Source organism: Somniosus microcephalus, chromosome 16 (genome assembly GCF_052327205.1).
Source record: "Somniosus microcephalus isolate GS21.2 chromosome 16, FLI_Smic_1.0, whole genome shotgun sequence".
NCBI classification, from domain to species: Eukaryota; Metazoa; Chordata; class Chondrichthyes; order Squaliformes; family Somniosidae; genus Somniosus; species Somniosus microcephalus.
Window position 1 is genome coordinate 52,282,297 of NC_141002.1, and position 23,018 is coordinate 52,305,314.

Genomic DNA, 23,018 nt, shown 5'->3' on the forward strand with positions numbered 1-23,018 from the left:
GATTGATATTTTGGTAGATATTAATGACATTATTTCTCACGAAGGAGGGTATTTACCTGTGGACTGATGGATCTGCAACAGACTTCACAAAATGGAATCAAGACCAACCTGGTGATAAAGAGAGTGAAAACTGTGTGAACATTAATTCTAAAGGTACATTGAGATTGTAAACTGTATTGCGATGTATGTACCTGCAAGTGAATTTCAGAAGCATGGAAAGGCTGACTGATGTACTGAGACAATGGGGTAAATTCTCACCCATTACTAGCCACTGCAGAGCTTTGCACTCCAGGAACATAAAGGTGAATATTTATCCCAGCATTACAATAAGAACCGAACTGAACTGAATATGGAGAATGCTTCACTTGAAGAATGAAGATGACACTACCAAATCTATCTTCATTCTCCAACCACTGCAGGCACATGCTACTGGGTACGGTAGCATAATGGTTCTGTTACTAGAAGCCAGAGGCCTGGATTAATGATCCGGTAGAACTGAGTTCAAATCCCACCACAGGCAGGGAATTTAAATTCAATTAAATCTGGAATGGTGACCATGAAACTACCGGATTGTCGTAAAAACCGATCTAGTTCACTAATGTCCTTTAGGGAAGGAAATCTGCCATCTTTACCCGGTCTGGCCTATATGTGACTCCAGACCCACAGCAATGTGGTTAACTCTTAACTGCCCGCCGCAGTTCAAGGCGGCGGCTCGGCTCACCACCACCTTCTCAAGGGCAATTAGGGATGGGCAATAAATGCTGGCCTTGCCAGTGATGCCCACATCCCATGAAAGAATTAAAAAAAGTAGTAAAGTAACAAAGAAGACACTGCAATGAGGTAGAGCACTGATTCAGAGAATAGATCTGCTGAAGATCAGGGCTGGGAATTACCTTGGAACTCCTCCTGTTCACCCACTGTAACTTCACTGAAAGTTCGAATGGAAACCTTGTTTACAAGTTAGAGTTAGGGTTTACAGGGAGCAGTTTCAAGGAAATGTGAGGGGATTCTTCCATATAATGGCTTACAAGTAAGTTCAATTAGCAAATTAAACAAAGCCCAGGATGAGCCCATAGAACAGGTGGAATGGGTTCATTATCTGCTAGGCTGCAATAGTGGCGAATACAGTCAACTTTACATTGTTTGTTTATTGGCTTGTCCATGGTTTTGGTTCTATAAATGTAAATATAAATGCTGATGACATGTACACTGACGACACCCAGCTCTACCTCTCTCAACCACTCCACTGTCTCTAATTTGTCACATTGCTTGTCTGACATCCAGTACTGAATAAGCAGAAATTTCCTCCAACTAAATATTGAGAAGACCGTATCCCCACCACAAACTCCGTTCCCTAGCCACCAACTCCATCCCTCTCCCTGGCAACTATCTGAGGCTGAACCAGACTTTTCGCAACCTCGGTGTTGTATTTGACCCCAAGATGAGCTTCCGACCGCATATCCGCTCATCACCAAGCCTGCCTACTTCCACCTCTGTAACATCGCACGACTCCGCCCCTGCCTCAGCTCATCTGCAGCTGAAACCCTTATTCATGCCTTTGTTACCTCTAAACTCGACTATTCCAATGCTCTCCTGGCCTGCCTCCCATCTTCCACCCTCCATAAACATGAGTTAATCCAAAACTCTGCTGCTTGTATCCTAACTCACACCAAGTCCCGTTCACCCATCACCCCTGCGCTTGCTGACCTACATTGGCTCCCAGTTGAGCAACGCCTCGATCTTAAAATTCTCATCCTTGTTTTCAAATCCCTCCATGACCTCACCACTCCCTATCTCTGTAACCTCCTCCAGCACCACAACCCTCTGAGATCTCTGCGCTCCTCTAATTCCAGCCTCTTCTGCATCCCCGATTTTAATCGCTCCACTATTGGCGGCCGTGCCTTCAGCTGCCTAGGCCTAAAGCTCTGGAATTCCCTCCCTAAATCCTCTGCCTCTCTATCCTCCTTTACAGCGCTCCTTAAAACCTACCTTTTTGCCCCAATTTCTCCTCATGTGGCTCGGTGTCAAAAACATTTTCATAACACTCCTGTGACGCGCCTTGGAACGTTTTACTATGTTAACAGCACTATAGAAATGTAAGTTGTTGAATAACTGTCATGACTACACAAAGACTTTGTGCAGTTGATGTAAATTTAAAAGAATTCTACAGGCATCATGGAAAAGAGCCAGTTGTGAGATTTTACTTTGTTAGGTGAGGATAAAATAAAGAAATAATGCTCTCCTGACCTAAGTGAAAATGAGAGATTATTTTAATAAAGATGAGTTTTGAGAATCACCTGATCAAGAAACCAGAGCAAATAGAGCTGAGTATAAGGCTGGCTTGCAACTCATGACTATGTGCACTGTAACTGATGGTAAGTTCCAAGAAAGGAACTTTAAATCACATGAATACATGGGTTCAAATGAGGTATTCATTAATTTTGTGAAAGAGATTCACTAAGTTGATGAGACTTTAGTTATGAGGATAGATTAGAGAAACTGTTACCTTTTTTGAAATTAGAGCAGAAAAGGTCGAATGTATTTTGAGGAAAAAAACCATGGTTCCAAAATTCCAAGGAGGGGGAAAGGGCTAATCTAGTATTCATGCACAACAGGTGACAAATATTTGCATCTAAATAGAAGAAAAAAGGAATATACTTGCATAAAGCAATCAGAGTCACTGAAGGACCATGTTTGTGACAGAAATTGTTCATCTTAACAATTACTATTTTTTCAGGTGTTGGAGGCATATGGGATGACAGGGACTGTTCCAAAGAGCTTCCATTTATTTGTTCCTACAAGTTCTACTGAAGTCAAAAACCTCCACAATGCTTCAAGACTCTGTTTGATTTGCGTCATAGTGCTGGCACTACAGTTTGTAGTCATTCTAATGGCTTAGCCCAGTAGCAAATAATAAAAACTGCAATATAATCTGTTTTGTTTTAGTTTATTTTCTGAGACAGACCTGCAACCAGCTCTTTCCCCAAAAATTGAATTAGTAATAATATGCTTGTCACATTTTGGGATTTTTTTGGACAATTTTTCCACATGAAGGATTTGGTAAAAGAGTTTACTTTTATGTTTTGTGTTATAAAGCATAGTGTATTCACATAAGTTTAAAGAAAGGCACGATATGTGATTAAAATACTAATGAGCTACCTTTGATGTTGTTTCCCCATAGACTGTAAATAATAGTTCAGCAGCCTGTCCCAGAAATGGATAAGCACCTTGAACCCATTGTGTTGGGAAGTCTCTCATCTTTTTTGGCTGTGAACAGAGGAAGATAAAACATGGAGACACAGGCAGTCAATTGGAACATTTTAAACAAAATACTATGAATCATTGGGAATTGGATATATACTTGAAAAGGAAACATTTGGAGGGCTGTGGGGAAAGAGCAGGGGAGTTGGGCTAATTGGATAGCTCTTTCAAAGAGCCAGCACTGGTACAATTGGCTGAATGGCCTTCTTCTGTGCTGTATGATTCTATGATTGAGCAGTCAGGCTCAGTAAAGGCTGTGAGAAGGTTCGAGTGCAGTGGAGTAGTTAGGGATTATTTTGTTTAAGTCAAGCAAGATGATGTGGGGAGGTGTAATGTTTCATTATTTTGTATTATTATGCAAAGATGAATTGTATAGATTGAAATAAATGAATCTGATCATAACCGTTGCTCTGTATGCTCACTCGCTGTGAAATAAAACAGCTTAAAGATTCATTGCTGGTCTCATCTTACCAAGAGCTTGCTGGTTCCACCTCCTGAGAGATTGAAGGAGCACACGTACAAACAACATAAATATCTCCCTCAGGCTTTAAATGTTTTATTGTTACCCTCCTGAGTCACACAATTGCATAGTTAGATATTGAGCAGTATGGGCACCACTGTAACTAAGAGGATAACTGAGACAAGACCCTAAGCACTTAACAATGGTCCAAAAGTACATGCAATAGTATCAAATATTCAATAAAGCTAACTTTGAATATATCTCTCTTTTTGCTTTTATTTACCAAATTAAATTTTATTCATGTTTTACTTCAAAGCATTTATAGAGCTAAGCATTGGAAAGTGAAAGCCAAAAATGTACAAGAATGTAGTTGTGTCTGATATCCAGACAAGTCTGCTGGTGTTAATCCATGAACACTTTCCAACTTCTTTAATGCTAAAAGCATATTTTAACAAACATTCAGAACCAAACTAGATTCCTTAAAGCACTACAATGAAGAGCTGAGATGAATGCACTGCATGAACTACACAGCTGAATTGTACAGACTTCAATATGTTTAATAACAGTAAAATCTAAATAATATGAAAACAGATATGGAGAGTTTTGCCATTAAAATGATATAATAGGCCTCTTTATTAGCACTCTGTCTCCATCTGATGCTCTCACAGCTACAATCACCATTCAAGAAATTAGATGATCAAAGTTTTCTATCTATAGAAAGAAAAGATTATCAATCCAAGATTTAGGATCTTAAATAAGACATGGTCACTCAGACTATCCTAATATTCTAAACATATTTAAATACCAGTAGAATTTTCTAGCAAATAACATAATTTTTTATGTTTAAATCATAATTACAATGAAAATAGGTGAGGAGGAAACACTCATTTACACCTAGCCTATTCAGATCAGGTCAGTAAAAAGTGGTAACTCCCACTCCCTAAATTGAAACCCTAATAGCACAGTCACTAAAGATATGTGGTTAAAATTAATGCCTCGTTTGTTAAGTTTTGCTCCCCGGAGTACATTCTATCTGATTAGAGAAATTAATGTTTCTTTTAATTAGCTAAAGCTACCCTCTTTGATGAGAGAGTGTAGAATGACCTAGATAATCCTGTTACAAAGGAGAAGTAGGAGTGATAGAACTATGCGGACCATGCCAGTGGGTAAGTTCCCTGATATGGGCAATATACTTATAAAATACAGCAGTCATTTGCAAAGTGCTCCTATTAGCTATCAGGGGACAATGATGAAAGAGAGGAAAACAGCTTCAAAGCCTCAATTATGTTCACTCTAACCTTTAAACTGAGCAGAGACACCCACAAATAACACATCTTTTAAACAAAGACCATTAAATCCTAATGAAAGTGCAACCTCCAGGCTGAGGAAGCTAACCCATTCAGATTAGGCTAGTTTTGTTGGCATATTGTGTGAAAATAAAGGCTCTCCAAGTATCACAGTCTGTAATGGAAAGTCAGTTAGGGCCCTTTTATTAGCACGTGTGAATAAATACTGATTAATTCCCAACATAAACTGTGCAAAGGTAAATGGAGTTGGCCCAGTTGGTGTACCTACCAATACAATTTAATGGAACATGATATAGTTTAGAACAGCAAAATGATATTGAGGTCCAATAAACCTATCACTTCATAGTTGATTTCAACCCTACCCTCCTGCCTTCTCGCAATATCCCCCGTTAAAAAGCATTAAAGGCTGAACTGACATCTACAGAGGAGTTATAAGGATGATCTTGGGAGTCAAAGGATCTTACAAATGATTTTTAAAATCTCATCAAGGAGATTGAGTAGCAGATTAGGAACACTTCTGTAACTAGATCTGCAATCCAGATCGATCTGATAGAATGAAAGTAACTTCACTCTGCTACTTGTATGGATCCAAAATTACATGAGTTTTGGGCATTTACAACCCATAGATTCAGAACAACACTGCCTGCAATCCAGCATAAGCTATCACTAAGCTGTCATCCTTGTTCAGGCAGGCCATAAGAAGTGAGTGGAGAAGAAGACGGTGCTCTTCTGTGAAGGTTGGAGTGAGGCATATTTTTGAAGCAACTTGACTCTTTCTAGGGACCGTGTTACACCTACCCTTGGAGCAATTTGTGCCGATACTAAGGACTAAATTTTGAGGCCCCACACCACCAGCAGGGCCTTGCATGCAGTGAGCACATATTAGAAAATTGTAGGCACTTTTCTGTAGCACCGGCTGGATGTGAGGCTCCGCTGATGGTGCACGCCCTCGCAAAACCCACCCTTAATTGGTATAAATAGAAAGTATTGAATTCCCAAGTGTTTGAACCAAAGAAAAATGCTGCTTTTATCATATCTCACCATTAGATATCATTAACAGACAAAGGTTGTCAGAAACATTTGATTTCTACATTAAATGATTACTATATTCTATAACATATTCTGGGTAAATCTGATATTTCTCAAATATGACAAACACAGATGGATCATTGATGCAGTCAGCACAGCTGTCATAGAGATTGAGGCTTGTGCCATCTATGGATGGCGGATGATGATAACTTGGGTGTCCTTCAGTAAACAGTCCTACCAACACCCGTGCCAAGAACATGACGTTGTGGTTTGTTGCAGAATCTGAGTACGAGTCAAAGATGGAGCAGGATGCTTTCTTGGCAAAGTACCTCCCTGCAGATGAGAATAAATTAATTGATTTGTTGTCAAATTCTACAAATGGAAAAGAAACAATTTCTTCTCAAGGCCTCTCCCAGCAGGAATTGCCATTTAAAAGCTAAAGCATCACCATGTAAGAAAGTTTGGAATGAGAAAATTGAATCTTCAAGCCCCCTCCTTCCTTAGAGCATTTATAATGTACCCCACCAAAGATCTCTATCCCACCTTTTTAATTTCCTGAAGGGAAGTTTGGCATAAACACATTGATTCCTGAGGGCAATCAAGTAAAACTCCAGAATATTCATTCATCCTCACATCTTTACTCTTCAATACTGGACTGTTGCCTTCCACAAATAGCACTATCCTCCTCCTACCCCAATGGTCCCAGGATCTGAGGAACCATTATGCCCCATGGATTTAGGCCATACTAATTTGTACAGATCTTGAAGTGTTGGTAATGCTCATTTTTCCAAAATGTGCTATACTATACTGAAAGATTTTATTTGTATATGTGGAATGTTAGGTATACAAAGGTGTCAGCCATGGCATTTATTGGTCATTTATTGCATTGCTGTTTGTGGGGCCTTCCTGTGTGCATATTGGCTGCCGTGTTTCCTACATTACAGCAGTCACTGCACTTCAAAAAACACACTTCATTGGCTTTAGAACCATTTTGGAACATCCTGGCCTAGAAATTGGGTTTTGGCTTAGCCAGGGCTTTAGCGCCGGAAGTTAGTGCCGGCGCTAAGTCCCCCTGCGCGCGCCAAAAATTCAGTAGCGCCGCGCCCAAACGGCTGCCGGCGCTACTGAAGGGTCTTAGCGCCTGGAAAAGGGCGCTAACTGACGTTTAGCGCTGCAATTCCGGCGCTGCGGCACCCGATGCGGTGCGGCAGGCTGGGGAAGTGCAGGCCTCCTCCTTCCGTTAAGGAGGAGCTGCCTGCACCCGGCCGCGGCCCGCGCAAATCTGTTTAAAAATGAGCCCGGCACCTCGGACAAGTGCCGGGCTTGCATCTGTTCCGGGGGGGGGGGGGGGGGGGGGGAGAAGTCCGGGGAGGGAGCTGCGGGCAGGCGGCCGGCGGGAAAGCGGCCGGCCACCGCGGGGCCTTTAATGCGCCGGCGCAAACACATGTTGGACTCTGTTGCCAGAGTCTTAGTTGCGGCTGCCACGGGCGAGGCGGCCGCAACTGAATTTCGGCGCTGGGGCCCGTCGGCATGGCAACCGGGACGCTGCGCACAACCGATGACGTCATCGGTGCCGGCGCAGCACTACCGGTGCAACGCCGCTTTAGGACCCCAGGGAATTTTTCAACTGGCCATACCTCTGGCGCTAGTCCCTCTAGCGCCTCAAAAGCGGCGCTAAGGCTAGTGAATTTCTAGGCCCCTGACATCATAAAAAACACTGGCCTAGAAATTGGGTTTTGGCTTAGCCAGGGCTTTAGCGCCGGAAGTTAGTGCCGGCGCTAAGTCCCCCTGCGCGCGCCAAAAATTCAGTAGCGCCGCGCCCAAACGGCTGCCGGCGCTACTGAAGGGTCTTAGCGCCTGGAAAAGGGCGCTAACTGACGTTTAGCGCCGCAATTCCGGCGCTGCGGCACCCGATGCGGTGCGGCAGGCTGGGGAAGTGCAGGCCTCCTCCTTCCGTTAAGGAGGAGCTGCCTGCACCCAGCCGCGGCCCGCGCAAATCTGTTTAAAAATGAGCCCGGCACCTCGGACAAGTGCCGGGCTTGCATCTGTTCCGGGGGGGGGGGGGGGGAGAAGTCCGGGGAGGGAGCTGCGGGCAGGCGGCCGGCGGGGAAAGCGGCCAGCCGCCGCGGGGCCTTTAATGCGCCGGCGCAAACACATGTTGGACTCTGTTGCCAGAGTCTTAGTTGCGGCTGCCACGGGCGAGGCGGCCGCAACTGAATTTCGGCGCTGGGGCCCGTCGGCATGGCAACCGGGACGCTGCGCACACCGATGACGTCATCGGTGCCGGCGCAGCGCTACCGGTGCAACGCCGCTTTAGGGCCCCAGGGAATTTTTCAACTGGCCATAACTCTGGCGCTAGTCCCTCTAGCGCCTCAAAAGCGGCGCTAAGGCTAGTGAATTTCTAGGCCACTGTATTTTATAAAATATTCTTTCTTTCTTTCTTATTTACACAACAGCTGTACCTACCTGAGAGACAGCAAATATTCACTATGATAATTACATATAACTTTTACTGCTATTAAATGTGTCAAACCTACAATACTGCATGGATAGTGGGTTAGCACTTACCCCTAGTACACTTGGATTACACTATTCTTCCTGTTTGCAATTCAGTGATAACTTTACTGATTTCCTTTTTTTGTCCTCATTATTGTGTTCATCAAGGTTAGTGCTGGGGAATGGAATGCATCACATTTCTGGCAGCCACTGGCAGCATCAAGCACTCCCAGGTCAGGTATAGCACAAATAAGTGCACAGCAAAGTTCCTTCTTTGCCAATGAAACTCAGAAGAACACCTCCTACTACACCACCAGAGAGTGATTCTGTCCTTATGTGCAACTTCCTGCTGGTGATTAGGAGTGGGAACCCGAGCTAAACTGTTCTTTCCCCAGTCCAAAAATGATAAAATCAACTGTAGCGCCCCAACAGGTATTAGCTTACTCATTACAGAGCAGGCATTGAACCAGGAACCTGCCTATATTGCTCAGTACCTCATCATTTACTCATTGAGCCATGGGGCTTTCTCATATCATTTTGATACCTTCACACAATTTCCTCTTTTTTGTTTTCTACTTCACTTGGAAGCTAAGTAGGCTCGTAAAGCAACCACAAAGATGATGATTAAATTACAATTTGGTTGGGGCCTGGACTCTGAATTTGCTGTATCTAGTGCATTTTTTGCAGGTTGCTTCTTGAAACTTAATGCTAAAGTAAAGCTACAGTACCTACCTTTTCCATATAAACTTCCATCCTGTGCGAAGCTTCCCCAATCAAAGTTCTGGTGGCAAATGGCATTAACAATCGAATGATCAGTGATTCCATGAAAAAGGAATTGTTCATTCACATTATGCGTACCATTCTTTTTCCTCATCTGTTCTTTCTTCCTAAGAACCGATACACACACAAAGACCAGTAAATGCATTGAAAAAGCAGCCAACAAGAACCAATAAATCATAAATTTCCAAAATGTTCATTCTATCTTACTGCGTGATTGATTTTCATTTCCTTAAAGACCTACAATTAATTTTGAGTTTCTCACCAAAGGTATGTAGGACACTGTTTTACCAGTTTTCTCTTGTCCTTATCTGAAGTAGGATACTTATACTGAGGTACAATTCCACTGGTGCTAGCAGTCCTCTAGTAACTGACCCAAGTGGTCATTGTTCATGTGTGAGTCAAGACAGTGAAAGGTCAGCACCTTATTCAACAGTGGGTGCATCACAGTCAAGCCCAATCCTGTCCTTAAGCAGTGTCCATATACACTTGAATTTCCCACTGGGGTGAAGAAATCACTCGATAGCAATTGAAATTGGGAACACCGATTGATTATTCCTCTCCATGTCCCAGGAGCACTGAAGCCAAATCAAATATGGAACTTCTAGTGTAGCTCCAGTTAACTCAGAAGAGACTGGAGATCGAAACTGGGACCTCCCATATTGGACAGTGCATTTATCCGCCAAGCCATTGGGGGAGCCCTACCTGTGCAAGCACTATTGAAACTCTGCATCAAGTCACAGGCACTTTCAATTCCAATGGAATGCAAAATTACCTCTGATTAATAAATGTGGTTTTGTGAATATATAAGGATTTTCAGTATGAGAAATAGTAACTAATATAAGTTGATCAGTAAATGACCAACACAAAAGTACTGGGTGTGAGTTACAAGGTGTAACTTTTTTCTCTCAATGCATGGTGCCACTTGAGCCCCTCAATTGAATTTCTGCTTTGTAAATTACTTTCTGGTGTTCATTTCCCCTATAGATTAAATAATCAATTTTACCAAGACTGTTTCAGAACTGTATACAGTTCATTTGAATTTTTTAATCTTTAAGATTAATGACACTGGCTATGTGATACTGAGCCTTACATTACAGTAAGTTTAAAATGATCTGGAAGTCAAACTATCTAAGGTCAGGTGTCAGCTACAAAACTTTAAAAGTGGTGTATTCAATGAAATGAGGGAGCAGCTAAAACAAATAAACTAGAGGAGATTGTTCAATAAAACGTTGTAGAAGACAAGTGGAACATCTTTAAAGGCATAATGCTAAGCATGTAGGATAAATACATTCCCAAAGCTAACAAGCACAGACTAAGCAAACATGATCCTAAATGAATTAACAAACAAATTGAAAGTGAGATAAAAAGGAAACACGACATGTAGAAACACTGCATGGAGAAATGAGAAGGGGCTCACTGGGATGCATATGAGAAAATGCAGAAATACTTTAAAAGGTCGAACAGAGGAACAAAGAGAGACCTTGAAAAAAGTGTAGCAACTGAGGCTAAGAATCTCAGTAAAAAATTGTTTCGGTACCACAACAGCAAGAGGACAGTCAGAGAGCAGGTGAAAACCATAAAAGACACAATTGGGTTTGAAACTAGGGTTGAGCACAAAATAGTAAATATTCTGAATGAGTACATCCAAGTATTCACAAGAGAAGACATGAGCAACATATTCACTCCATCAAAGATATCCAATGGAAATTCATAAAATCCACCCAGAAAAGTTTACCTACAGCTAAAGTAAGACTAACTGGTCTATAATTTCCTGAATTATCCCTTTCCTATTTCTTGAACCATAATGTAATATTAGCCACTCTCCAGTCATTTGCCAGAAATGACAGTTCCAAAGATTTGGGGGGAATTTTGGGTCGAACCTCCGCTATCTTTTTCAGTATTCTGGAATGCATAGCCTCTGAGCCTGGTGACTTTTCTACTTTTAGTTCCGTTATCTTTTTTAATACAGTTTCCTTTTGAATATTCCTACAGTCCCATTTTCACCTTGCTCTGTAAAAGCTGAGATAAAATACTGGTTAAGTTTCTATCTCCATCCTTATCTCACATACACGATGGCTTCCTCCAAGTGCTACCACCATTTCTTTGATCAACCTTTCACTTCTTATTTGTTTATGAAAGTCTTTGCTATTTCCATTTGACTGCCAGCTTCTTTCATACTTCCCTTTTAACCTTCTTAATTTCCCTTTTTGCTATCTCCTATATCATTACATATGTCATAGATTTCTAATATGAGAGCATTGCAAGTAGATAGATATTACTAATTGCCACATCTAATAGTGTTTTACAAACCACTGAAATATTTCCCAAAGTCCAACGTTTTGGACTCTGTCAATTTTCTGGATTTTGCTGTACTGCATGCTCCCGTGGAAGAGGGATTGGATTTTCTTATACTCTTCGGAGAACTGTGAGACCTGAATACGCTGCAAAAAGAAACCAGAACATCAGGACAGTAAAATAAAGATGAATTCTGTAGAGGTCATTCTGCGATTGAACATTCCCAGCAAAGAAGTTTATCTGGGGAAATGGCAGGTTTCCAGCCCTTTATTTTCTTCCCATTAAATCATTGACTGTGGTTCCTTCCTGGCTTGTACTACAATATCAGCTAATGTACTAGCCACATATGGATCAAACAGGTGACAGATGTGTTGGTCAACATGGCCAGCATTTTTATCTCCTTCCACAAAGAACAGCATGACACAGCTGCCCAATCATAATCATAATCAACTTTATTGTCATTGTTAGTGCACAAGTGCAGTACAACGAAATGTAGGCTTGCGGCTCCCGAGAGTGTACATTTACATTAAGACATTTAAACATTCAACATACATTTGGCTTGTAATACATTAACATAAACATAACCATAATAAAGTGCATTGGCAGATGTGCAGGCTTTAGAGTTTATTTGTGGAGTTCAGTAGGATGACAGCCCTGGGAAAGAAGCTGTTCCTAAATCTGGTCGTACGGGTGCGAATGCATCTGTAGCGTCTCCCAGATGGCAGGAGGGCGAACAGACTGTGGCTGGGGTGGGTAGGGTCTTTGATGATGGTCCGTGACCTCCATAAACAGTGTTTCTGGTATATGTGCTCTATGGTCGGTAGCCGGGTGCCGGTAATGCGTTGGGCAGTTTTGACTACCCGCTGCAGGGCTTTCCGGTCATAGTAGCTACAGCTGCCATACCATACTGTGATACAGTTCGTCAGGATGCTCTCTATTGTGCAGCGGTAAAAGTTAGAGAGGATCAGGGGTGACAGGTTACATCCCTTCAGCCTCCTTAGGAAATATAGGCGCTGCTGGGCCTTCTTCACCAGTTGCAGTCCGTGTGGTGATGGTACTCCCACAGTGCTGTTAGTTGGGACTTCCAGTGTATTGACCAAAGTACAGGGGGAGGGTCACTGATGTCTGCCATGTGCACATCCTGGATGCCAGTAAATGACCAGTTTGTGTTCCAATACTTTGATGTGTGAAACACATAGAAGATGCATGAGATACTATGACAAATTTATATGGTTGTGTGAGGGCTTGGCATGAGCAAGCAGTAAATGAGCAACAGGTTGACAGGCAATACTTTATAGCATAGAATTATCTTATGATTACCTGGTAAAAAAAATGTATTCGTTTTTATGGGATGTGGCAAGACCAGCATTTATTGCCCATCCCTAATTGCCCTTGAGAAGGTGGTGGTGAGCCGCCTTCTTGAACTGTTGCAGTCCGTGTAGTGATGGTACTCCTACAGTGCTGTTAGTTGGGACTTCCAGGATTTTGACCCAGTGACAATGAAGGATCGGCGATATACTTCTAAGTCAGGATGGTGTGTGACTTGGAGGGGAACTTGGAGGTGGTGGTGTTCCCATGCTCCTGCTGCCCTTGTCCTTCGAGGTGGAAGAGGTCGCGGGTTTGGGAGGTGCTGCCGAAGAAGCCTTGCTGCAGGGCATCTTGTAGATGGTACACACTGCAGACACGGTATGCCAGTGGTAGAGGGAGTGAATGTTTAAGGTGGTGGATGGGGTGCCAATCAAGCGGGCTGCTTTGTCTTGGATGGTGTCAAACTTCTTGAGTGTTGTTGGAGCTGCACTCATCCAGGCAAGTGGAGAGTATTCCATCACACTCCTTACTTGTGCCTTGTAGATGGTGGAAAGGCTTTGGGAAGTCAGGAGGTGAGACACTCGCCGCAGAATACTTAGCCTCTGAGCTGCTCTTGTTGCCACAGTATTTATGTGGCTGGTCCGGTTAAGTTTCTGGCAATGGTGACCCCCATAATGTTGATGGTGGGGGATTCGGCGATGGTAATACCGTTGAATCTCAAGGGGCGGTGGTTAGACTCTCGCTTGTTGGAGATAGTCATTGCCTGGCACTTGTGTGGTGCGAATGTTACCTGCCACTTATTAACCCAAGCCTAAATGCCGTCCAGGTCTTGTTGCTAGCGGGCATGGACTGCTTCATTATCTGAGGAGTTGTGAATGGCACTGAACACTATGCAGTCATCAGCTAACATCCCCATTTCTGACCTTAAGTTGGAGGGAAGGTCATTGATGAAGCAGCTGAAGATGGTTGCACCTAAGATACTGCCCTGAGGAACTCCTGCAGCGATGTCCTGGGGCTGTGATGATTGACCATCAACCACCACAACCATCTTCCTTTGTGTTAGATATGACTCCAGACAGTGGAGAGTTTTCCCCCTGATTCCCATTGACTTCAGTTTTACTAGGGCTCCTTGATGCCACACTCGGTCAAATGCTGCCTTGATGTCTAGGGCAGTCACTCTCACCTCACCTCTGGAATTCAGCTCCTTTGTCCATATTTGGACCAAGGCTGTAATGAGGTCAGGAGCCGAGTGGTCTTGGTGGAACCCAAACTGGGCATCAGTGAGCAGGTTATTGGTGAGTAAGTGCTGCTTGATAGCACTGTCAATGACACCTTCCATCACTTTGCTGATGATTATGAGTAGACTGATGGGGCGGTAATTGGCCGGATTGGATTTGTCCTGCTTTTTGTGGACAGGACATACCTGGGCAGTTTTCCACATTGTCAGATAGATGCATGTGTTGTAGCTGTACTGGAACTGCTTGGCTAGAGGCGTGGCTAGTTCTGGAGCACAAGTCTTCAGCACGACAGCCGGGCTGTTGTCGGGGCCCATAGCTTAATGGTACCAATATATTGTGTTACCCTACCAGATTCCTTAAAGTGTGCTGTCTCCTGCATCTGTTGTTATGTCCAGCAGATGTTGTGCACAGCATTGAGCCTAGCCACTTCCTGCCAAGCATGATGCAGGCAGGTGTCCTGGAGTTCCAAACAGAAAAGTCCTGCTTGTAAACAACTCACGTAGCACCACATCCACTTTGCCAGCCATCAAGCCAGAAAATCAGTGCAACATTGGTCTGCCACTTGCCTACAAACTCAGTGTTGTCCCTATGTGTTTGGTTTACATCCCATTTGTTTTTGGCTGTCATTTCTTCCTCTCATGATCCTCTAAAAAGGTTGAAAGCTTTACAAAATCGTTTTAAAGTCATTAAAAAAACTCCAACATTTTCCCCCATATGCCTTTAAGTAACCATATCCCTTTAATGGTGAGCTGCAGACCTAATTCTGGGGGCCCCCTTCATCTCATTCCCTTATGCAAGACCCAAGCCATGGGAAGTGCATGATAATAATCTCATTATTCCAGCAGCACACATTGTGCAGCAGTGCCTTTTTAGCAGGGATTGGTAAATTGGTCCTCAAATGGTTTAAGTGAGAACCTGTTGCTGCAGTGTCTCTGTAACACTACTGCGTAATGTAGCAAATAAAAGCTTTTACCTTGTATCCCATGTCTGGCAAAGCTGATTTGTCCCAATTTTCTGGAATGTTTTTTCGTTCACAGGCACTGTCTTGCCCTTTTGCCAATTGGACTTTGCTGCAAAAGTAAAGAATGTTAAATATTTAAAACCATTTTATATTACACAACAGAGAATTATCCAGGACATTTGCAACATTTATGTATTTGGCCATCAGTGGAATAGATGTCAGAGATGAAGAAGTAAAAACAAAATTATTTTTGGCATCAGTTTCATCAAGCACTCCCAGGCTAGATACAGTATAGGAGAGATGCAGAGTGAAGGTCCCTCTGCATTTTCCCATCACACACTCCCAGAGCAAGTACAAAGCTGGTTAAATACAGAGTAAAGCTCCTTCTACACAATCTCAACCTTGAACACCACTTACTGCACCAATTTTCCACAACAGTCATTCTTCTGACCTCCCAGAATGAGACCCAAAAAATTAGAGGGTAATTTTCATCCACTGGCCAGATATATCAGAATATTCCAGGTGCACTAATCATAATTTTCCAACCATTCATTTTAATTAATACATCTCAAGGCAGATTAAGTCATCCCATGGCATGAATCCTAGACTATGGAACAAATCCAGAAAGGAGATAGCAGAGAATCTGACCACAATTTTCCATTCCTCCTTAGATATGCAAAATGCCAGGGGGTTGGAGGGTAGTCAATATAACATTTCTGTTTAAGAAGAGACAGAAGGATAAACTATGGACCATTTTGTCCAACATCAGTTGTGGGAACACTCTTAGAATCCATAACCAAAATTTGAGATCAAATTAGTGAGCATTTAGAAACGCATGGAATACTCGAGGGCAAACTATAGTTATAAGGAGAAACTTGAAATACAACATGGTCTATTTCCACTGCAGCAGAGAAGGCTAGGAGGAGGCTTAAAGAGGGGTTTGAAATTAACTCCATCATATTATCCTGTTTGTGTAAATGATATGCTAGAGTGAATAGAGAGGGACTATTTCCTCTGGCTGATGAATCAGTGATGAGGGGTTAGCAATTTAAAATTGTTATTGAGGAGGGAGAATAGGTGAAATTCTTCACACAGAGTGTTGCAGCATGGAATGCTTTGCCACAGAGAGTAGTTGTAGCAGAGACCATTGTATCTTTTAAAGAAAAGGTGGATAAATATTTGAAGAAGAGAAAGATACAACGGGGGAGAGGATGGCACATTGGGATTAGTTTGGGATTGGTCTTGTGAAGAGCCTCCTCTGTGGTGTACATTTCTATGGTTTTACATGCCAGACCATTGGGAGAGACTCCCTGCTAGTAACGCACAATCAATGTAAATTAGTGTAAATTTAGCTGGAGTAATATATAGTGGGCTCACTCCCTCTAGTAGCTGAGTTGAGAGTTCATTAAACTGATTTCACCCTATGGACCCTCACAGCAAAGTATCTCCTATGACTGGTTTCAATTTCAACCCAAGTCTTAAAGTTTCAATTTCCTGGTCTCAGAGCACATCAATCAACTTCCTGCTGGGATGACCTGCTGGTATTTTTTGGAGTTGGCCCTAATTAATTATTTGGAGAGAGCCCCTGACCCATATTGTACCTGGCAGTGGGAGCTTGCCAAAGGAGGAGGAGGAGGAGGAGGAGGAGGGGGGGGCAGGAGACAGAAAATTTCTAAATATTGGTGGCAAAAACTATTGCAACATTTAAAAAGGCTGCCACTGGCAGTATTGTTCCTGTGTTAGAGATTGCAGCTGTGGCAAAGCTGTATAACTACCTCCGAGCTGACCAATAGTAGAAAAGTACAGTATGTTCTTTCAATTCCTTCCTCCCCTCCCACCCACCCCCCCGTCTCTGCACCTGCTTAATATGTTACATCTCCCGCTTTTTCCAGTTCTGATGAAGGGTCCCAGACCTGAAACGTTAACTCGGTTTCTCTCTCCATGGATGATGCCTGGCCTGCTGAGTATTTCCAGCATTTTCTGTTGTTATTTCAGATTTCCAGCATCCACAGTATTTTGCTATTGTGTTTGAGTCTAAAGGGCCTGTTGTTCTTGTGACTGTCTAGTAGATGTTCCAGGGCCTGCAGGTAGAAGGGTTAATCATGGGTAGTGTAGGCCTGAATTTCCAACATGTATTTCTCATGGATGAGATCCCTCCCCCAACACCACGTACATATAAAATTACCCTGATAGTTGATGTGGTAATAGTGGGTGTAGGCAGTCCAGCTTCTACTGCTTGTTGATCTCCCTGACAGGCCTTCTTTCATTTTGTACCACTTCATCCATTAAAATTATGCAGTGTTCAGGGGCCAGGGGTAAATGTAAATCAGTTAGGACAGGGTGATAGCTGAGTGAGACTGTGGGTAGCAGAGTTTTAAATAGGCTAAAGTTTACGGAGGATGGAGGATGTGAGGCTAGCCAGGAGAGCATTGGAATAGTTGAGTCTGGAGGTAACAAAGGCATGAATGAGGGTTTCAGCAACAGACGGACTGAGGTGGGGTAAAGGTAAAGATGTTACAAGGGTAAAAGTAGACAGTCTTTGTGACAGAGATTATATGGGGTCGGAAGCTCAGCTCGGGGTCGAATAGGATGTTGAAGTGGCAAACAGTCTGGTTCTGTCTCAGACAGTGGCTGGGGAGAGGAATTGAACTGGTGGCAAAGTTACGAAATTTGTAGCGGGGACCAAAGACAATGGGTTTGGTATTCAACTGGAGGAAATTGCAGCTCATCTTAGACTGGATGTCAGACAAGCAATCTGATAGCACAGAGGCAGTGAAGTGATCAAGAGAGGTGGTGAAGTAGAGCGTGTGTCATTAGTGTATATTGGCTGTAAAACGCTTTGGGACACCTTGAGCTCATGTAAGGTGCTATATAAATGCAAGTTCTTATTTCTTTCTTACATGTGGAAGGTGACCTTATGTCTGCAGATGATGTCATCAAGGAGCAGCACCTACACGAGGAAGAGGAGGGGGCAAGGATAGATCCATGGGGGACTCCAGAGGTTACGGTACAGGGGCAGGAAGAGAAACCATTGCTGGAGATGCTCTGGCTATGATTTGATAGGTAAGAGTGGAACCAAGCGAGGGAAGTCCCACTGTGCTAAACAATGGCAAGGAAATGCGTTGGAGGAGGATGGTGTGATCAACCATGCCAAAGGCTGCAAAGAGGTCAAGGAGAGATACTGCACCACGGCCACAAGTACAGAGGATGTCATTTGTGACTTTGATTAAGGCCATTGTGGTGCTATGGCAGGGGCGGAAGCCTGGTTGGAGAAATTCAAACATGGAGTTGCAGGAAAAATGGGCACGAATTTGCGAGGCAACAACATGCTCAAAGACTTTAGATGTGTAGGTGTGTTCCTAGAGAAACACACCAACTATATTGGGAATATTGTACTAAATATATTGTACTATATATTGTACACCTACTATATCCAAATATTGCGAAAAGCTGGAAAACCTGGGATAAAGGCACATTGCTAGAAGCGAGTACAAGAAACTTCAGGCTGCCTTTAACTCTGCCTCCAATACATGCCCTGGGGTGCTTGATGCTGACACTAGTTGCCTGAGCTAGAAAGCATTCTATTCACCAGCTCTACAGCCGCTCACCTTGGTGAACACTAAAACTCACAAAAGAAACAGAAGCCGAATTGCCAAAAGTACAAACTATGAAGAATTCTTGCTAATCTTAGGGGTTAATTTTGTTTTCAATACCTCTGTATCTTTCTTTCCATATCTTGTTTAGAGATAAATCTTGGCCTTCTCCGAACTTCGTTTGTTCTTTCTGAAAGTTTGTCTTTCTGAATCATTTCTGAGAGAAGGAAAACATTAGCACTTCAAATATAGCCAACTAACAAACAAACAAATAAGGCATTCAAAGTCTAGCTTTGAAACTGAGTCCAAAAAGACTTGCAAAGAGTGTGTCCCCAGACAATCTGGGAACTCCTCCTCTATCTGTGATATACTCAGCACTACCCCACCATAAATTCATTAAGTATTTTTGCAGCACCAGCTTTTAAATGGTTGCTGCACCAAACAGGGGGAGCAACCAGTTTTGGTGGAAGATAACTTGATGAAAGATAATGACTGGAGGAGCTGCAAGAACTGCTGCTTCACCGTAGAGAGCTGGAGATCGTGCTCGAGGACGTGATGCTGAAGCAAGTGGCCATGTTGAGGGCTGAGGGAAACCTTTCTAATAGAGTACACGTGTAGTTGGCATGGAAGGAAGCCTACACATAAGATTCTGATCTCTTCTCCACAACAGACAGCCTAAAACAACTGTATTCATTGGTGCCACCCATTATGGTGGAGCACAGCCCTTCCCACAACAAATACCTTTAGGACATATGGCAATTGGAGCAAGGGATTCTGTTTCCACCTGGAACTGGGCAAATACCAAGTAATCTGAGGTTTTCTTATCAGACAAACACTGGAGAGGAAATTAAAGGACCTTTTATCATACAGCTCTTTAATTTGGGTTACAGGAGAGTGATGGTCAAACAAACACTTGTTCCTCTTTCTACATTTGCTGAGCTCCATTAAATGATTTTTCTCATCCATGGATATGCAAAAGAACCAACATTCTCAATTCTTTATTTGCTTTTTAAGATCTGAAAATCAAATCATTGAAAAATCTGCTCATCCTTTTGTGTAGAATTTTTAGATATGACTGAAATTCGGGAAATGAAAAAAGAGCATTTAATGGCTCAGAGACTGTAGCTGAGCCAGTTCTTTGCTTCGACACATTTGTATCATGATGCTTGTATTATGCTGGGAGCACGTAGCTGTGCAGGACTGGCTTGGCTTGTTTAGTGAGTTGCAGGAGGAGGCAGTTGTTCAAACAGGAACATTTATCTCTACTACTGCCAGCTGTATAGAAGACAGTTTGTTTAAGGTAAAGAGTGTCATTAGCAGCTTGAGAATTGTGCATCAGCAGCTTATGGCATTGCATCAAGGTAAAAGCATTGAGGTCAACAGCAGTATCCTGCTGAAGCAAGGCAAGAACGTCACCCCCAACCAGCAGGACCATCAGTTAATGTATGCTTGGATTTCTCATTTCCCCTCCATCCAGCGCAATGAAATTCCAGGAACTGAGCTAAGTGAGGCGGGGTGGGAGTGGGGAAGGTTTGTAGCGTCTGGGAAATTCGGAAACGCGGGTAACGTGGAGGTCCTGCCGAATTTTATGGCAGGGCCTCATTTGAACTTTTTGTCCCTGTATCCTGGCCGGGCGCCAGCCAGATTGAGAGGCTGGCTGGCTGTCGGGCAGGAAGGCCTGTGGCACAAGGCCACAGCCGGGGAGCGGAGAGTCGGGCGGGAGAAATCGTGGGGGAGGGGATGAGATCGCGGGTCGGGCTTCAGATCGCAGGGAGGGAAGGTTAGCTTGAGGGGCCGTGGGGGGAGGAAGCTCCTGTTTATCTGTTGGATCCGGCCGTTCATCCCTCTCTCCAGTTGCCAGGTTTCCTAATCCCTGGGAATCCCGGCCCGCAGCATTTAAATGTAAAACTCTGGTAAAATTTGAGCCACACAGCCTCATTAAAATATTTAAATTGCAGACTCGCCTCTCGAGAGCAGGTTAGTTGCCTACCCCCAACCGACCTCCAGTAAAACTGAAAGTTGGGGGCGGGTTTCACATTTTTGAAATTTTAACTGCCCCCTCCCCCCATCATAGGGGGTTAAAATTCCCCCATTGCATACCAGAATATACACAGCCCTCAAAGTGTCCCAATGTACTCTTCTGCAGACATGAAATCAAACTGCACAATGGCTTCACATGATATTTTTCTGTATATAAACTTAGGAAAAAACTGACTATGACTAAAATGTAACACAGATGTCGGTGTTACATGAACTGACTTTACCTTTAAAGCTTAGTCTTTCATTGAATTCTCCAATAGACACTTCATCACTGCTATTGGCCAAGTAGACATTCTCCAGGTCTGCGGATGTAACATGCACTTGATCCTGTCAAATATGCCAACCTGATGATTAGACTTTCTGTTCATGATGGCTTTATTCTTCTGCAAAGATTACTAACACACCAGTTACTCTTTTTTCCCTTAAGATGGTACAGAAGTGAGCAAACATGGCAACTCTGGTGTCTAAAATTTAAGTTATGAGAGAAGGTTAAGGAAGCTAGCTGTGTTTTCTTTGGAAAACATGACCTGATAATGTTTTCAAGTATATGAGGGGATTGACGAGGATGATCCAAGATAATTGTTCATTGTGGTAAAGGGTTCAAATATCCATAGAAGCAATTTAAACAGCAAGATGTTGAGAATAAGAAAGGAAGCCAGGCAGAATCCTTTTCACACATAGGGTGATAGACAGTGACACAAGTTAATAACAGCAATCATTGAAGCAGACAGTGTAAATGGGTTCAAGAAGCAATTAGATACAACCCTGGAGAAAGTACAAATTGAGGGGTATGGTGAGAAGTTTAGCATTGAGATCAGTGAAGAAGGCCAGTGCTTGTTGGGCCTAATGAGCTTTTCTTGTTCCTAAAAATCCTGATGTTCTCATCATCTGAAAAGGCTGAGCCCTGGCAACACAGGCTTCTCTCTATATACATATATTTATATGTTTATTAAGGACAAAGGTATACACAGCACTGACCCGTGGGATTATAATTATACATAGATGATTTAGCCTCAGACATAGGAAGAACAATATTGAAATTTGTTGATGGCACAAACGTAGGAGTTTGCAAAACAAAAGTGAAAAGGACTGTAAAAGACTTCAGGTGGATATAGACAGGATAGTGGAATGGGCATACAATTTAATGCAGAGAAGTATGAGGTTGTAGGAATGTCTAGTTCCTATTCAAAGACTGAGGTCCACTCAGGCGCTCAAACAAAACGAAGTTTAATGGAAACTAACAGGTTTAAACAGGTAACTGCAGGAGAACATCGAGTGTAGGTCTGTTCTGTTCGGAGGCTCCACGAGGACTGCTGGCTGGTCCCGTGGATGACGTCATGACGTTCTTCCCACCAGTGGGGGATCACGTGATGTACGGCGTGATGTCATCGCGTTTACCCGCGCTGTTAAAGTAATCACGCTCTGTACAAGTAAACAGTATAAATAAAGATACAGACTCAGGCTGTAGCTAACATGTTGTTAAAGGGAATTATATACAAAAGATCTGAGTCCTTTAGTGGCTCCGCCACATGCGCCCCCCCCAGAATTGTCTTTAACAGCAAAAGTGAGACGGCGAGGAGGCCTGACAAGCCTGTCCGAGCGACTTCTGTAACCCTGAAGTGGAAGCTGATGGACGGTGGTCGAGCTGGCGGGCGGTTGTGGTGGATCTGGCACGGCGACTGTGGGCGGTCGGCCCCGTTTTGGTGGTTGAGCGAGTTCGACTGGGCGGTCCAGGTCTAAGTGTGCCGGCTTCAGCCGGTCAACCGATATGTGGTCCGGTTTACCTCCGATATCGACCGAAAAGGTTTTGTCTCCTGGCTCTATGCCGCGGAAGGGACTGGTGTAAGGAGGCTTGAGCGGGTCCCGGTGAGCGTCGTGGCGGATAAACACGTACTCGGCGCTTTTCAGCTCAGTCGTGACGTGGGAGCTCTGTAAGCCGTGATGCAACGTAAGCGCTGGTGCGAAACATCTGGCCGCTTCCTGGTGGCTAACGAGTTGCTGGGATGCAGACCATGGCCCTGTTGGAGATGGGAGGAAATCCCCTGGTACTTGTAGTGGCTGGCCATATACGAGTTCCGCCGAGGACGATTGTAAATCTTCTTTGGGCGCCGTACGAAGACCCAAAAGGACCCAGGGAAGTCTGTCCACCCATCCCGCACCTTGAAGACTGGCCCGCAGAGCGGCTTTAAGCGACCTGTGGAATCGCTCGCACAGGCCGTTCGCCTGTGGATGATAGGCGGTGGTGCGATG

At 43.6% G+C, this 23,018-nt stretch overlaps 2 protein-coding genes across 2 annotated transcripts in view; one reads left to right on the plus strand and one right to left on the minus strand.

Annotated features, from left to right (window-relative positions):
• Positions 1 to 2,811, plus strand: part of LOC147106172 (uncharacterized) — a 55,650-nt gene extending 52,839 nt beyond the window's left edge. Inside the window, exons 5-6 of the mRNA XM_086009792.1 lie at positions 45 to 153; positions 2,738 to 2,811. Of these exons, the coding sequence (XP_085865918.1) occupies positions 45 to 153; positions 2,738 to 2,811 (183 nt within the window). The remainder of the gene's footprint in view (positions 1 to 44; positions 154 to 2,737) is intronic.
• Positions 2,812 to 3,789: 978 nt separating this feature from the next.
• Positions 3,790 to 23,018, minus strand: part of LOC147106173 (protein mono-ADP-ribosyltransferase PARP12-like) — a 56,449-nt gene continuing 37,220 nt past the window's right edge. The window contains exons 7-12 of the mRNA XM_086009026.1: positions 20,993 to 21,095; positions 18,849 to 18,945; positions 15,148 to 15,244; positions 11,644 to 11,774; positions 9,286 to 9,440; positions 3,790 to 6,390 (exon numbers count right to left, since the gene is read on the minus strand). Coding sequence (XP_085865152.1) covers positions 6,116 to 6,390; positions 9,286 to 9,440; positions 11,644 to 11,774; positions 15,148 to 15,244; positions 18,849 to 18,945; positions 20,993 to 21,095 — 858 coding nt within the window. The 3' untranslated portion in view covers positions 3,790 to 6,115. The remainder of the gene's footprint in view (positions 6,391 to 9,285; positions 9,441 to 11,643; positions 11,775 to 15,147; positions 15,245 to 18,848; positions 18,946 to 20,992; positions 21,096 to 23,018) is intronic.